The sequence below is a fragment of the Trachymyrmex cornetzi genome, unplaced genomic scaffold (genome assembly GCF_001594075.2).
Source record: "Trachymyrmex cornetzi isolate Tcor2-1 unplaced genomic scaffold, Tcor1.1 scaffold61, whole genome shotgun sequence".
Classification (NCBI taxonomy): domain Eukaryota; kingdom Metazoa; phylum Arthropoda; class Insecta; order Hymenoptera; family Formicidae; genus Trachymyrmex; species Trachymyrmex cornetzi.
The window spans coordinates 206,770-224,010 of record NW_017299926.1 but is presented as its reverse complement, the minus strand read 5'-3'; the positions used below and the strand labels follow the sequence as shown (position 1 = coordinate 224,010).

Here is a 17,241-nt window from a genome sequence, read left to right as displayed (position 1 = left end):
TATATATATATATATATATATAGATTTTCTCTTTTCGTATTCCAGCTCATCGTATTTTAACTGGAACCTGATTCTGTTCAACACGAACGAAAAGCATGTAACTCGAACCCTTCTCCGTATAATGAATACTCGCACGTTTTGAATAAATTACGGTAGAATAATACACAGCGGATAAATCCTTTAAAAAAATTATCATCTGTTAAATATATACTTATTATATTTTAATTATAATTATTTGCCTTTCCATTTTATTCACTGCGCTCTCGTATTTTTATATGTATCTCTTTCATACGAAAAGAAAAATTCTCTCTCTCCAGTTTTCTCTTTCCGATAACATTAATAATTTTCTGTAAAATATTCCTGTCTTTTGAATACATAATTTTATAGGAATTTATTTTCTGGTAGGTCTGCTCCAATCTTAGGTTGGGTTTTAAGGGTTAACTCGGTTCTTCCCATTCTAATAGTTCGACATCCAATTGTACGAGAGTTGTCCGATCTTTCCTTATCCTTTCCACTTCAAGCGATTAAAACGATCTGGCGAACAACGATAGAAGAATTCTCGCGCGCGCGCGCGCACTCTCTTTCTCTCTCAACAACTTGTTTCGTGCGGAAACCGCGGGTCTAAAGCTATCGCATGAAAAATCTCAGACAATGCGACACGGGGTTTTCTGTCTGCCCGTCCTTTGTTCCGCGAGGGACGTTATTCCATTTGCGAATTACCCCGACGGGGAGATAAAGGGGCGGGACCGCGGGTAGCTTCGTGTGATGGCGAAATCGTAAAACCCGATCTTTCCCGTGGCCAAGAGAGAAGAATAGAAAAAAATACACGAGAAAATGTTTCCTCGAGATCTCGGTGATGTCTTCGGTGTTGCGGTATCGCTCGAGGCGGTAACGGGGATCGAAAAGTAATAATCAGGTCCCGAGACCCATTTTGCTCCCGTTGTCGTGATAAATTGATCGAAAAAGACAACACTGTTGATCAGAAAGACAAAGAGAGAGAAAATAGAAAACTGATCAGCCAGAGAACGAGCCTAATCTCCCGCGTATACGCGGGGGATCTTCTCGTAACTTGTGAGGGTGCTAACCGCGACGGAGGGATGGAAACCCCCATAAATTACAGCGTGTTTACGCAAATCGGTAGGGTCTCGGCATAGGCGAGAAGGGCAAGCAGGTAGATACGTACATACACGTACGTGGTAGGATAGATCCGCCGTGATCCTTCTTCACCCTCTCGTAAATGTTTCGCTTTTATCCCCCCCGGCGGCCACGCACCCTGTTCGTTCGAGCGGGGAAAAAAAAAATAACGGGCGATCCCTCGGCGATCTATGATCACGCGAGCTGTTCGTTCCTTCCACGGCTCGCGTTTCCGACCCTTCCGGCCATCCACGATATTAAAGGAGCACCGGCGCGATCAAGGAGCAGTTTATGTGCAGCTACGCGCGCTGGAGGCACGAATGATTCATAATCGCAGCGCGATATCGCGATAAAACGAGCATGGCCAGTCGGACTTTGAGACTTGAGAACAGCGCTCCTCGAGCACCAACGAGAACTTTCTTCGCGACGCGCTGGAACCGGAAGTTATCCGGAAGCCGGTATTCGTTAAATCGAATCGAATATGCGAGCGAGAAGAGGAAGTAAAGTGGAGAAACACGGTAACGCGAGTACTATCGCTTTTTCTACCGCCGGAATTTATTGAATAAATTTGGAAACTCTTCTCTCGCCAGTGATGAGAGTTTGAAATTCGACTTCGCAAAAGTTTCTTTCCCCGCTTTTCTGTCTTCTTCTATCCGTGATCGTTGCCCTTTCCGACTTCTGTCTTCTTCCTTCGCGATAGAGAAACGAGCAATGGTACGAGGTAGTGAAATAATACGATAAGAAAGTAATGAATGCAATTCTGCGGTGGGGATGTCCGCGTGAAATATATATCTATACATATATATATATATATATATATATATATATGCTTAACGATTACACGACAAGATAAAACAATCAACCCTGTTACTACAATTAAAGTCTCTCGCGTTATTTGATTTAAAACTTTAAGATTTTATCAATTCACACGCGGGAATAATTCCGGTATCGTAGTACCGGTACGCAAACGAGTCTCGTTGTCTCATATTCGTCGTGCGGAGAGAGAGAGAGAGAGAGAGAGAGAGAGAGAGAGAGGAGAAAGAGACAAAGCCAGGGCGGAGTACAACACGGAAATTTAATCGCAGCCGCGTTGCAGGCAAATATTTCGCGATGCAACGACGTTGTTTTACTGTGCATCGTACTCCCGACGAAGAAGATAATGTTAACGCGCTAGCGTCTCTTGCTGTCATTATTGTTCCACGATAAAGCGTTCTTTGTGTCCGCTCGAGTGCACGAGAAGCATGCATGCTGCCGGCGATTTGACAATACCGTAAAATTCGCGTTCGCAATGTTCGCATGATGAATATGACCGACGAAAGATGAGCTCGAGCGAGCAAGCGAGCGAGCTTTACGTCACGAGAAACGATCTATCGAAACATATATATGCATTACGTTCTGATACGCTCGTAATTAGACGACCTTGCACTCATGCACGGATAGGAGCAAAAAGTGAATCGTATATGTGGACTTTATCGTCGAGTGGAAGATATAATAACACGGATTACAAGAAAGAAGTAGCTCGCTCTAACGATAAGGAATATAAATTACTCAAAACGGGATTGAATTTCTGTTGCGCGGCTAATTGGTCGAAAACATGCTTCCCATTCATCATCGATGACACATCACGCGTATAAAGTAAACTCATAATTACATTGTCATGGGAAGCACGAAGAAAATGTGTGGACAAAAAATTTTAATGCGAACAAATAGTTTGATATTACTTGATATTTTAATATGATCTCTAAACTTAAAATTTAAATTCCTTTTCGAATATCGTTGTTTCTCAAAATATAAAATTATGATGATAAATCAGTTAGATAAATAATAATGTAAATATGTTTTAGAAATTTTTAAGAAAGTATTTGTAAAAAAACAATTTGCATAATGAAGAGTAATATCTTGTACAAGATACCGAGTTTAAATTTATAGTTAATGGTAGCAATTAATTTGTTTGCTTTCCGAAAATATTTTCGTAAAGAATATGACCCACAAAGATTTTACGAAAAATACATTTAAAATAAACACAGAAATTAGCAATTCAGACAGTGAAAAATAGAGATGTATCTTAGAATGTCAAGTTTGTGATTAATGATCATGATTAATTCATGTGAAAGCTGCTTTCGTAAAAACAGTTTAAATTAAAGCTGATAATAAAAGGAGCCCAATTTACAAGTAATCGAAAACGCTTTAAACTGCTTTTAACAACGGAAGACTACCGATGAATCCTCCGGGTACGAAGTCCTTGGTCGCACGTTGAATAATTGACGGAGAGCATAAATAATTGAAGGTGCCTTTTAGCGAACGCGACCTTAAACTTACTCACTCTACCGTAACAAGAGAGACGGCGGAATAAGACATGAAACGATGAAAAAAAAGACTCGTCCCGGTCGGGGGTGTAAAAGTAATGGCCGTAAATACTGTCGGAAACGTAAGGGTGCCATTTCCAAGGAAAAGACGCGCGCGGTTATGAAAATACTTGGAAAAAGGGAAGGCAATGGTAAAGTGTAGTCGGAGGCCAACGTGCACCGTACTCTCCTTGAGAAAATTGCAACGGATAAAAATGCACGTTAAGTAAGTAGCAACAATCAGTTTCAGCAGCAATATCGCGCAGTATTTATTCCGCAGTGCAATAAGCTAATAATAATAATGAACACAATTGTGACAGAGAATTAATGAAACTCTGGATACAACAAAAGTACTTTGTTAAGTATCTGTTAATGAGAAATCGAACTTGCCTCTCTCGCACAAATTGCCGATTAAAATAAAAACTATTATCGCGTAATAGCGGCAGATTGTCATAATTGTGTAGTATACGCGGAATAATTGGTCAAAATTAATCGCGTCAATAATTTTCTCCGCACTGGAAGCTATTATTAAGCGCAATATGTAGGAATGCACGAAAAGTTCAGGCAACGCAAGGCAACGCATGGACTTTCGCAATTCGACGTGGCAAAATTGTTGCGTGTAAATTCTTTATGGAACGTAAAAGAGCTTTCGGTTCCATTTCTGTCGCTTTTCGTTCGCCGTTTCGTTTCCGGTTTTAGTCGTGGATTCCCTCTGTCCTCTCTCACACGGCAGGATCCGACAATCGGGTGTCTCTCCGATGAGCTTAATCCGACCCATTAAACGAATCTCATTTTCATTTTCATCCCACAAAGTGTCTGCCTATTCGCCTATGCGGCGAACCCTCGAACGTTCTATTAGAAACTTAAGTAAAAGGTACTTTCGATTACAATCATAATCGACATTAGATCGCTCGCAATTTCTCGCGGATTATCCCTCGATGAAATCGCGCGCTCCGTCACCCAGATTTTCTCGCGAATTTGTAGTCGGGATAACGTCACACGGCGAACATGCAAAAAAACTGGAAAACTAGTTCGAGGCGAGCTAATGCGCGCGCTCGAGTTTAATTCCCTCTGGGAATCATTCCTCTAGTAATCGACAAGCCCACGCTCAGCGCGAGAAAAAGGAGACAGGGTCAGGAACGTGACGCGTGAAAATGTCTGGAGAGTACGGAAGACGGAAAGTCTACCATAGAAAGATTGCTCAAGCGTAACTAAAGCAGAAAATATGAACGGAATAAAGATGCGCGTTTGTGCTTGAAAGAAAGCGCCATCGCCCTGCATGGTTCTTCCTGGTTCCCGCAGAGCTTTACCTCTCCACGTTTTTCACGAAATGTGCAAAATTCTCATGAAAGAAAATTCCAATGTCCTTTGGGATCCAGTAGAGTTACGACAATGATTAGACCTGCGGCGACCTACCCACCCATTTGTGAATTTTATGTTTGTCGAACATGTCGATCGCGTTGGATAGATAAGCCGTCACGATAGAAGAGCCAATTACATTTTCCAATGCAATCGTCTCGGGAGGTCAACATCGAATTTTACGGTGATGATCATAACTTCTAAAAGAATCCAAAGCTAACAATTTTTCCGCATGATGTGTAATTTGGGAAAGTCAACAAATATTTCCGAGCAGGATTTTTCGTAGAAAGAGATTGAAACTTGAATTTCAGTACTCTTCGTACACACACACACACACATATATATATATATATATATATATCTTCTGTTCCGTAAATTCCTTCGGACAAGATACGAGCGATAAAGATAGATTTAGGTCGGAATAAGAAAGTACAATACGCGGTGGTTGATAATCTCTGCTCGGCACCGTGCTTCCAAAAGTAGCCTTGAACAATGAGACAGGAACAAAAGAAGAAGTTTGAACAGAGGCAGGATGGGACGAATGGAGCACAAGACATTAATGCGTAAGAATGACGGGGTTAAAAAAAAATATCGCATAAAAGCTCTTTTCTTTCATCGGCCTATGTCACGCTTTTATAGTTTCTATTCTCAATTTTTATCATTCAACGAATACGCTGCTTCATGTTTTCCCACTGCGATCCTATCACATGGATCGTCCCTACAGTGTTTTATCTTCATCTTTATTTATAAAAAAGTAATTCGCTAATAAAAATTTGTTTTTTTAATATGACACGATTCGATATATTTATATGTACTACAATTAATATGATTCTCTCTTCCTCTCGGAGTACAAGACTTAAACAGAATCCATTAGGCAGAACAGTGAGATAATTAATGAGCGCGACATACGTGGCCTCGAGCGACAAATGCGAGATACCTATCTCGCGTGACTCCTTTGTAGAAAATCGCGACGCACATTTCGCGATCGACCGACTGTTCGATACCCTAGAATGTTATTGGGCGACATTCCGACGTCACGACGAAAACTGCAACCGGCGAAAATAAATGAGGCAACGAATACATCTCGCCAGCAACATTCCAATAACGTGGCTCGATGCGAGGCTATATCGATGCGCGTTGCGAGCCTCGCGAAATTATCCATGTCGCTTTTCCTTCGATTCCATCTGCCGCGCAGATGTACAGAACGGCCTCTGTTCGATATATCGAACGTGCATCGTTTACGTGCACGACACGTGACGAGTTCGAGCGGAGCGGATAATCCCGCGCAGTCATCTAATTCGTATGCAAGGGCAAACACGTATTAGCACGCGCCAGAGTGGAAAATCCAACAGAATCGATAGCTCGATGTAAATTCGCGCGAACAGTCTATAAGAGAAAAAAGCTGATTAAAAGAAGAGTACGTGACTTTCGTTTAAATCAATGATCTTCGCGACGTATCTTTTGATGGAGCAAAACGGAAACGATTAGTGTATCATGAAATTAAGATTCCTTCGTGATTATGATAACGAGGTTATTTGCGGCAATTGGCGAGAACAGGCGTGCATGTCGCGAATAATTAGGATAGTTAGACCTACTTGCAATTATAGCTATTCGATACCTATTAGAGACCTCCCTCCCTCCCGATATACTGCGCTGTACCAGATTACACTCGAATGTTACACTGAGAAAAAATTGTTCACTTATCTAATCAATAAAACAAGATTAGTAAATAAGGCAATAGGAGTCTACCTCTGGTTGTTAAAATATCGAGTTTATTAGAATAAAAATATCATCTCACTTCGTATGTTTCGACTCCGTTTTTAAGTTATCTTCAGCAACAACGCAACAAAATATACAGCATATTTTGTTGCGTTGTTGCTGAAGATGACTCAAAAACGGAGATGATATTTTTATTGTAATAAACTCGATATTTTAACAGAAATAGACTCCTATTGCCTTATTTACTAATCTTGTTTTATTGATTGATTCAAAGAGTTGTTAACTTGTTATATAGTTATTATTTTATTATCACTTATCTAAATTAATTGGTTCGTTTGATTAAATTAAATTATTTCTTTCGTTAGAAAATGTATGTGTTTAAATCAAATATAAATATGTTTGACTTAAATTCATACATTCTTCGTCGAAAGAAATAAGGACGAACTAAATTAATTTGGTCCAATAATCAATTTTTTTCTCAATGTACTGTACTCTTTCTTCTCAATAATAGCGAAAATAAGTCTCTCGGAGAAAGAAAGAGAATGCTAATATCTCGATTGTCTCTTTGGTTTCAAAAATATTTTTTTATTCCTTTAAATAAAAAATAATCTACGATTATAAAAAAATATAACAATCTACAACAATAGTCGACACAGTTTCGCTTTTTTTAAATATATATATTTGTGGAATACATTTAATTATTTCACAGTTACGGTTTTTTTATATACGTAACTAAATTAAATGTAGATATAAATATTGATAGTTAAACACTATCGCAATAAGTTCCTAACAAAAGATTATTTCAATTCGCAGGAATTAATCCTAACCACAGAGGGGGACAGACGGCTGAGTCCACACACCAGCAGAATATTAGTGAGCAACTGTTCATCCGTGATGCTTGCGAATTCAAGTCTGGTCTCGATGACTGGACTACGATCGGTGGATCTAGTGAACGTGGCGAATCTGACTCTAGTCAGACAGAGCTTCGAACTATCGCCGTACAGTACGCGTACGCGAATCTATGTGCGGAACAGCAGCATCGACGTAATGCCGAGCTTCGTCTTTCGCGGCGACGTCGAGGCGATCACGTTCGAGAACGTACGGATCGGCCAGCTGAGTGCCTTCTCGTTCGCCAATTTGATTCACACGGAAAACCTACGGCTGGAGAACTGTCGCGTTGAAACGACGGAGGCACAAGCCTTTAAAAAGTTCGAGGTCGGCTATCTACACGTGATAGGTGGTACGTTCGGCGATCAGATGCCGACTCGCACCATGAACGATATCGAAGTCTATCATAAATTCATGTTGGACGGCGTGAGAATGGGCGTAGTGAGGAGCAACGCCTTCATAGTGAAGAGTCCGCGCACGGTTGCAATACAGAATTGCATAGTCGACAACCTGGAGAGCGAGGCTTTCGACGTGACGGCGCAGGGCGCCGTTATCATTAAGAACAATACCTTCGGTAGCATCAGCGTGGGCGCGTTTCTAGGTATTCGCGCGGATCGTGAAACTAGATCGCCGCCGTCGTCAGCGTCGTTGACGCACGACCTCATCTTCAAGAACAACAGCGTAAGCAACTTCGAAGAGGGTTCCCTGATGTTCGATCGCACGAGTTTCCGACCAGAGCTTGACAATCTCATCATCTCGATACCATGTGACTGCCAGATGTTACCCGTGTGGAAGAACTATGTGCTCAACTACACGAACGTCTACTCGCGGTTCTTCGCGAGAGAAAATTTGTTTGTGCCGCCCCAATCGCAACTCCAGGAACCCATCAACGAGACCCCGGAAACTTTCCTATGTTTGGACGGCGGAATAGACGGTACACCGATCGGCTTCGCCGATTATGAGGGACGTCATTGCTCGCTCGGTGGCTCCACGCTCATCTTCATCCTAATCATCGTGGGTGCTATTCTCGCCCTGATAATAGGCGTGTGTTTGATCGTCTGGTGCTGTCGAAGGCGCCGACAAAACAACAGAAAGAAGTGGATCAGTGTGCCGACCAATGCACCTGACGTGGTGTCGAAGAAGAACGGCGTGATCGGCAGAGAGGCCGCAACGTCCGGCGCGCCGGTCGACAGCAGGATAACGATGGTTGTACCAGACGGCAGATTATACCGAGAGACGGAGTTTCATGTGATCGTCGAGAAGGCCGAGCCGCTTACGACCGAGTTGTAACGAGACGCCCCAGGCGGCTCGACGAGGAGGCCTACGATCGTCGCTCCCGTTGAAGAGGAACTCGAGTGGGCGGAAACGTCGAGCCGCTTTAGAGTGTACAAGCTGTGAAAGCTACGAAAGACGTCGCTCAATTGGCGCCAGTGAAGAACAGTAAAAACCGTAAAAACTTAGATCCGACGTGCTCATAGAATGTGAGAATAATCCTTCCGTAATAGTGGAGGAAGGAAAATTCCTCGCATCTTAATCGCGTGCGTAATATAGACTGTGTAAACTATTGCCGCTTAAGGTAATAAAAACGCAAAATATACGCAACCCCAAATCATGTCCCGTTTTTAATTTATGTAACTGATTGTCTCTTCTAGTACAACACAGTTCGTAAGCTTCCATTCACATATCATGCGGTGGCCGATTATTCAAACCGCGCGCTCTTCTCATTCCTCGCGGACTGACTTTTACTTCGAAGACAGTTATAGAAATTAAAAAGTTTTTTAGAATGAATCGCGAATTCGGATAATCGGTCACTGCAGCTAGTTAAGTTTATCATTAAAGTTTCAAAAAAGAGAAAAAAAGAGGGCCAGTATCATAGAAGATGAAGTAAGACCCTCGTCGAAGCGATGCGATTTAGGAAAGAAAAGAGAGTGAGAGAGCATAACTCGTGTAGAAAAAAACTAAATTTGCTGTCTTGTGTAAGATACGCGATTGGATCGACCTTTCGCATTGCTTTATAAGTTCATCGATCGATAGCGCGGTTATCGATGAAACATTAGTGAGCGTTTCGAGCGAAAAATCACGGTACGAAAGGACCAAAAAATGGGATGATCACTCGCTCGGACAGCTGTGCCATTCCTGGAGTGACACAATACATAATTCGTGTCTACTTCACAAAAATTTTGATCTCTCGAACACAAGGAAACCAGTGAATGAATGAAGATGATACACTCCGCTAAACTTTCATATCAAAATCGTTCCAAACTATCGTTTTTATATAGAAAATTGATAACAATGTAACTGATTAAAGAGCAAAAATAAACCGGCAAGATTAATTTACTACGACAAAAAAATACCCCACATCTCTCATATCAGTGGCGAATTTATAAGTTAATAGCATGTATCATTTCATAAATTATGACAAGTGTTTTCAATTTCTCTTTCAATTTTGAAGTTTATTATTTCGTTATAAATAATAATGTTATTAATTAAAACAAGATTATTCTTTTTAAGATACGTCTTTTAACATACGTGTCTTTCTATTAATTTTATTAAATATAAAAATTTATATATCTTTTTTCATCAATTTTTGTTAAAAGAATTCCTTGGATAAAAACGTTAATTTCAAGCCCTTGAAAATATAAATCCGCCACTGCTTCATACAAGCTTTCGAAAAAAGTGAAATCTGTCAGACCGTAAAAGACAGTAAATAAATTTTTTAATGTATTGTACTGCAAATTCGTTATCACATTATTTTGTTAATATCTATGCATTTATTTAAGTGCATTTTCTATGAATCTCTCTTTGCGATATAAGGAAAAACTGTTGTTACTGTTATTATAATTTATATTTAATTTTAAGTACACGGTAATCAAAACGTTACGATTGTTTCATGGAATTTGCTGTGTGTTAATGTAACGCTGGAAAAAAAATGTCAGCGAAACAGGTGATCTTGTAAAACCAAAACTGTACATCCCACCATATAGCAATATTCTTCGACGCGTTTGAGCTATGCGTGTAATGAAAGCATTTTAAAGGACTTGATTATGAGCGAACGTATTCCTAGATCATAACTGAATGAAAATAAATAAACATTTTCCTGTCCCTTTCCTCTTTAATTAAAAGGAGGCATATATTGCGATATTGATCTAATATTTTGATAATCATAAAAAAGGCATTCCGCCAATTACAAAAGAAGAAATAAAATAAAGCTTGTCGGAAACTATAATATATTGTACGGTTAAAATTGATTTATTGAACAGAAGGCCCAAACACTCGAAGCACTTGAAGACGGAGGTAAGCAACGCTTCGTCTCGAGCGCATGAAAGAAGAAAATTGAGCCTCGGAAAACTTTTTGTGCCTCTTATACTCGATAACTCGATCTCTGCCAAGGTAGGTTTTATTAGCATCCCGCTAATAATATCGAAAGATCAGAGTTAATACGCAGCAACGCATACAAACTATATGCGCAGGTATGTATGCGTGTATACGTGTGTAATTATATCGTTGTGATCAACACAAAATCAGTTTATGACGTCATACATAATTATAATTATCGTGAGATTGTGATATAACGACAGCCGACTGTATAATTTGTTTCACATTGAACGACCGAAGATACAATAAAGACGATATCAATAATATATTTGCTAATCGTATTAAGATTGTTTTCCAAGAAGATTACGCTAATATTCCTTCATTTAATAGGTTTTTTATGCCGTTTATTACGAAAAAAAATTTATTTATTTATAATATCCGCGCTTTAAAGATAATTGCAAATAAAAGCAATCATGTAGCTAACGATAAAATGTGATAGGTCTTCAACGATTAAATGTAATAGGTCACGTAAGATTCTAATTAACCAGAAAATATCTATAAATATATTATATTTACGTTTATGTTTTACTAAAATGCACGATTTTTTCGTATATGTCACCGTGATAATCGGGATTATACGTATCACCATGACGTTGGATAACAGACGTGAGATATTTATACGGATTTTTGTCCTATTCATCATAGTATTGTTTCAGACAACTTACAATATCTAGACGAATGAATAAAACACCGTTTCACTACAATCTTTCTACGATAAAAAAGAAACTGTATGCATCAGATATATCGATTGTAAGTAAAAGACATGAAATTTTCTAGATGTAGAAAATATAATAGATATAATAATATATATGAATCAATTTTTCATGAAATAAGAATTACATTCTATCAAACTTCTATTACAGCTACAGTTTCCCTTTTTTTTTAAATAAAAACTGATGTTAGGTACTCACCTGTATGGAAGCACGCCGTCGAGAGCCTGCGAAATTGTAGGTGGCGACGCAAGTGCGAATCCTCGTCCAAGTAATGCCGAATGTACGGAGAAAATCCTCTTTGCCGTTTCCTGCATCGACTCCAAGTCCTCTTCAACTTCTTCCGCTGGAAATTGTAGTATCATAAATTAATTTACTGAAAGAAACATAATATTCTTTATATAACTGACATAGTAAAGAGTCGTCTTTTCGAGATGGAAACCGGATTAATCAAAAGCACATTACACATTATACATTATATATTAAAATATTTTAAAGAATATAAGTTTTAATTATACTTTTACGAACATATTTATATTGATTTATTAATATAGAACAGAGAAATTCTATCATATGTTATACTTACAGGAAACTGGAGGTAATGATAAATTTTTCTTCATGAGACTTGCAGCGCATGCTCCTCCGAGGAAAGACAATTCAATCTCCAAATTCTTTAGACCATGGCCAGACGTTATCCAATCATAACCAATAACCAAGCATTTGAAACCGTAGGTGATTGAGCTTTCATTTTTCATATAATCAGATGCAGTTTCCAAGGAAAATATCACTTCATTTCCTAAACACCAAACAATTTATATATTATATAGCATAGTATATTTTTAATTAATGTTGCATTTAAACATACCTGGTAACACAACAGCATTTTGCGGCCATTGACTTTGAACATTACTCAACTTATGTAATACTGGCCAATGCAGAGGGATATCTTCACCCATACTTGGAGCTGTTCTGTAAGAGTAAAAATTAAATATAAACATAAAATGTCAGAATATAATATACTTGTATATTATATGAAAGTGTGGAAGTATTTTATCTACCCTACGGAAGAGTTGCGAATTATATGTGGTATATAAAGTTGTAAATAATCTTCTGGTTGTGAAGTTCCACATTCTGGAGTAAATTCGACGGTTAACCACTTTACTGTTTCCGGAAAAGTAACTTTGTAATACGATACTGTCGCCGGTTTATAAGGATGTTCGCTTTCTAACCAAGTATAATGATGACTAGTAGTAACTGGAGGAGCAAAGTGTGATTGAGTTTCACTATCTTGGGATATTTGAGAAGTTCCCATTGTGGACAGTAAGTTCAAAGCTGCAATGTGTGGCAACATCTCTTGTATTAGAGTAAGAATTTGTACACTGCTCTGAAAGACGCAAAACATATTTATGTTAAATATTTCTCTTATTATTACATCATCTATAAGATGTTTGTATTTAAAAAAAGTCTTTAGAATTACTTACTCTAGGATCTGATGTAGCTAAGGCACTAATGTGTGCCATTACTAGCGGTAAGAGAGTCGTTACAAAAGTTGCGTTACCAAGGACTTCATTAGCTATCACTTCTTCAGCTCTTTCCCTTGCCAAAGAAAAAATTTCGTTCGATCGTTGAATGATTGTTGAGGTCATGGCAAGGGTACATTTTCTCGCTTGCACTTCAGCCATAGCTTTATTCGTGTGTTGCCCATCGGAATCTTGCGGATTTGAATAGTATAAAATATGTGGTATTTGACCTCTAGTTTGTGTTGTACCTGCAATATTACATAGCACATTAATACAAGCTAATATTGTAAAAATAAATTTTTTTTGTAATATAATGTATAGATTTAACGCACCATTAAAACTTAGAGAACAAGCAGTAAAAGTAAACGTTGTGCCATCGCCTCCTTTGACAATGCTTAGGCCACCGTCACCATTACTAGTTCGTCCTCCGCGATTCCGTAATCTAATAGCATACTTAATGTTCTCTTTTATGAGTACTGGTTTGTCAAATTTCAATTCTACTATGTCATTAATACAGTCATCTGGTCCAAAAGATCCTCTTGTAAAATCTAAACTACTCCAACGCTGAGTATGTGATGGATCGTTACCAGTGTTATTTTGCTATTATAATAAAATAACTATAATTAACACAGAATACTTACAAGAACAATAGAATAGATTATTATACATTACTTACATCATCTAACAATTCCAATTCATAATCATATACTCCCGCACCTCCATAGATACCAACACCGGCTATAAGAATGCCTGGTCTATCGACGGAAAAGCAAATAGCATCTGGGGAACCATTACCCGTATTCCATGATCTTGACTGATTTGTTCTCGTAAATCTTGAAGGTGTTGTATACATGAGTCTACCGCAAGCTGCTTGCAATTCGTCTTCATTTCCGCTCGATTGTGCTGCCAATTCGGCGATAACTCGCGCTAATAAATAACAGCAATGAAGAACCAAATCTGGCAGAGACTGAATCTTTTCTCTACAAAGACTTCTTTTGACTGGTATTAATATCAGATCCAGTAATCTATCGAGTACTTCGCGGAACGACCAATTCAAAATCTCCTTGCCAGAGCTTTCCACTTGAGATTTGTAACTAATTTGCTCAACCAAAATCGGATACTGATGACTTTCTGTTGAATTCATCATAAGTAGACCAGCATTGTCAGATGGGCTAAGCTGCCGTTTTATGCTGTCACTGTTGTCCATGATGTTGCTTAAGATTGGAAACGTACATCTAAGTCGTATCGCCGAATTGCACAAAGAAGCCAATACAGATGAAAGAAGGCGATCTTTTGAGGTTGTACCTTGTTCCTTATCGATATCCGATAACAACTCACATAAGGAAGTCCATTTAAGATATGCGGTAGGATAAAATGCATGATAACAAGCTACAAACGTTTTGTGACATTCGTCTAATATGCTATTTGTCATTTTATTCCCCAAAGTACTACTAGAACTTTTGTTAGATCGTGTCTTTCCTTTATTTTTCAGAGTAATCGGTAAAGAATCAGATAAAATTTGACGCAATAATGCTCGCACTTCACCTATACATTCCGCCAAACGCACCGATTCGGGAGGAGCCTTCTTAATGACGTAATTGGGATAGATTTCATTGGTATAAGTTCTAAGCAATCTTAAACTAGCTTTGCTTATATACACCAATCGTTCCATTTCGAGCATCGCGTGAGTCGATGATGCGATATGAACGGCCATATCGGCTAGTGTTGCTTTCAATGTGTTCCAACTCCATTGAAGGAGAGATATCAAGGATTGGAAGCATTCCTTCGTGACAGTCCTACTGAATTCCCTCTTCAGAACATAGACAGGTTCAATTTGGTCTCTCTGCCTATTTGGTGTCTGATTTTCAGGTGTAACAATACGATATAATAATTGTGGAATTTGTCCGGCGTTAACATCAGTGCCATTGTTAGATCTTTTAGAAGACTTAAAATAAAACATGACTTGATCTTCTGCTGTGACCATTCCTTGTCCGCCAGAACCGCAATCGCTGGAAGGTCCACCGATTTTAGCCCATGCCACGTACCATCTGTTTGCTTGCAATGATATAGGTTCGTCAAATAATATCGAATATTTCTGTCTTGGACCACATTCGTACGGAATCTCTTCTGTCTCTGCGAGAAGTTCGCCATCGTTCTCTTGATCTCCGCCATCAATTCCGACATCAAATAGTTTAATCTTCGCAGTATATTCACCTCGACCACCAAACAAACCATAGCCTCCCAATATAATGTCCGTGTCAGGCATAAATCTAATTGCTTCGATCGAATGAGCTGAATAACCCCATCCTCCTCCATGGCTTTCAAACCTGCTAACAGTAACATAATCTTCACGACTATAAACTTTGCTATGCATCGATTGATTACATTCACTTTCTTCAACTATCAATAAGTTTTCATCTTGAGCTTGCGTTAATGTATCCAAACAAGCTAATAAATGCATCGCGGCTTGAGAACGCGTTAGAAAACAAGACGAAACAACCGGAAGCGCTAAACCTGGATTGAGTATAGAAGCTTCCAAACCAGGTATAGCTCTAGCTTCGGTTGATATTATATTGTATAAGCTTATTTCATTATTCGCTGAATTGAAGGTCCAAATAACGTTGTACAAAGGATCCAAGCATGCTGCGCAATTACTAAAATCAACTTGATCCACACCGCTGTAACTATTACACGTTCCGTCGCGTTTGCTTATCACGAGACTCTTGAAAGAATTTGCGTGCTCATTCTGATGGGGTATCAAGATAATACAATTTTTATTCGCCATAACAGTACTTCTTGTCAAACTAATTGAATTTATTTCGTCTATTTTAACATAGGTTTGATCTCCAGCGGCACCAATCCACGTTGCTCGTCTACCCCATCGAGGACCAATATTTGGTACTACATTTGGAAAGCTGTGCCATGGTTGAGAACGGTCGGTACGACGATTCGCTTGAGTAGTGTTTGTAGATTCATTCTGACCGTTCCACCAATTCATACCGAGTTGTCCCTTTTGGTATGCACCGAACGTGTAAACTTCGCCCTTTGATGTGAGTATAACAGTATGATTACTGCCAGCAGCGACTTGAGTAGCAATAGTCGGCAATTTAACTTGAATCGGTCCTGCGTGTGCTACCAAATCTCCAACACCTAATTGACCATATATGTTACTACCGAATGTATACACTTCTCCATTTTGCAAAAGTAACACCGTATGATGCAAACCACAGGACACTTGGATCACAGGACTGTCGCTAGGAACAGGAACTCTGGCTGGTGATATGCTGGCAATTCTCGCCGCATCCCCTCGCTCTACATCGCTACCACCGACACCTTCCTCTATTGTGAGATTAACTCCTAATCCCAACGCCACTTTTTCCGGAAATCCCTTTTGCACGATACTGGGGCCAGCTGCGCGCTGATTATTCAAGCTCTTCACTTTTATTCCATACTTAACAGCACTCGGTCCTGCTTTGCTTCTTTGTCGTTGCTTTATCTCACCCAATCGTCTCTGCAGATATTCTCGAAAGTTGGAACCTGATATGCCGTTGCTGCAACTCTTTCTTGCACATGTACGACAGCATCCACATTCCGCGCATCCACTGTCTCCTTCGCCACATCCACATTCTTGACCGGGATTCCGATCGGGACGTATACTACTCAGGCATGATATGCTATATCCGGTACATTCTCTGCATATCGTGCAAACCATACAAACGCGATGCCTCCATTGATGTTGCCCTGGAGGGCACATCCCTCTCGTTTCTTCCCAATCTTCCGCAGGATCTACACTCTCCTCTTCGGCTATTATCAATTCATCTTCTCCTGTACCCATTTCCATTGCAACTACCGACATTTCTTTATTCACGGTATGTACCGTTGTAGAATCACGACCACACTGCCCCTTATTATTTATACCGAATGTATATAGATGTCCTTTATTAGTCAACGCGGCGGCATGAGCCTTTCCTAACGATACGCGAATTATACATACGTCCCTTAAATCGGTAACTAACCCTGTCACTGGATCACTATGTAGTGTATCTTTACCAAACATTAATAGAGAACCATCTTTCGTGACTAAAGCAGTAGATCCATTATTACAAGCAACATCCACAATAAATTGACCTTCCACTTTTGCTATTTTCTTTGGTTTTACTGGTTTTGGTTGCCTACGAGCTTTATCTTAAA

General features: G+C 39.4%; 2 protein-coding genes across 2 annotated transcripts in view; one reads left to right on the top strand and one right to left on the bottom strand.

Annotated features, from left to right (window-relative positions):
• LOC108766685 (uncharacterized) overlaps positions 1–9,854 on the top strand; it is a 17,202-nt gene extending 7,348 nt beyond the window's left edge. The window contains exon 3 of the mRNA XM_018516112.1: positions 7,371–9,854. Within this exon, the coding sequence (XP_018371614.1) occupies positions 7,371–8,735 (1,365 nt within the window). The 3' untranslated portion in view covers positions 8,736–9,854. The remainder of the gene's footprint in view (positions 1–7,370) is intronic.
• hiw (MYC binding protein highwire) overlaps positions 1–17,241 on the bottom strand; it is a 201,710-nt gene that overhangs the window by 181,444 nt on the left and 3,025 nt on the right. Inside the window, exons 10-16 of the mRNA XM_018516113.1 lie at positions 13,727–17,235; positions 13,383–13,650; positions 13,012–13,298; positions 12,589–12,914; positions 12,396–12,499; positions 12,117–12,326; positions 11,732–11,876 (exon numbers count right to left, since the gene is read on the bottom strand). Of these exons, the coding sequence (XP_018371615.1) occupies positions 11,732–11,876; positions 12,117–12,326; positions 12,396–12,499; positions 12,589–12,914; positions 13,012–13,298; positions 13,383–13,650; positions 13,727–17,235 (4,849 nt within the window). The remainder of the gene's footprint in view (positions 1–11,731; positions 11,877–12,116; positions 12,327–12,395; positions 12,500–12,588; positions 12,915–13,011; positions 13,299–13,382; positions 13,651–13,726; positions 17,236–17,241) is intronic.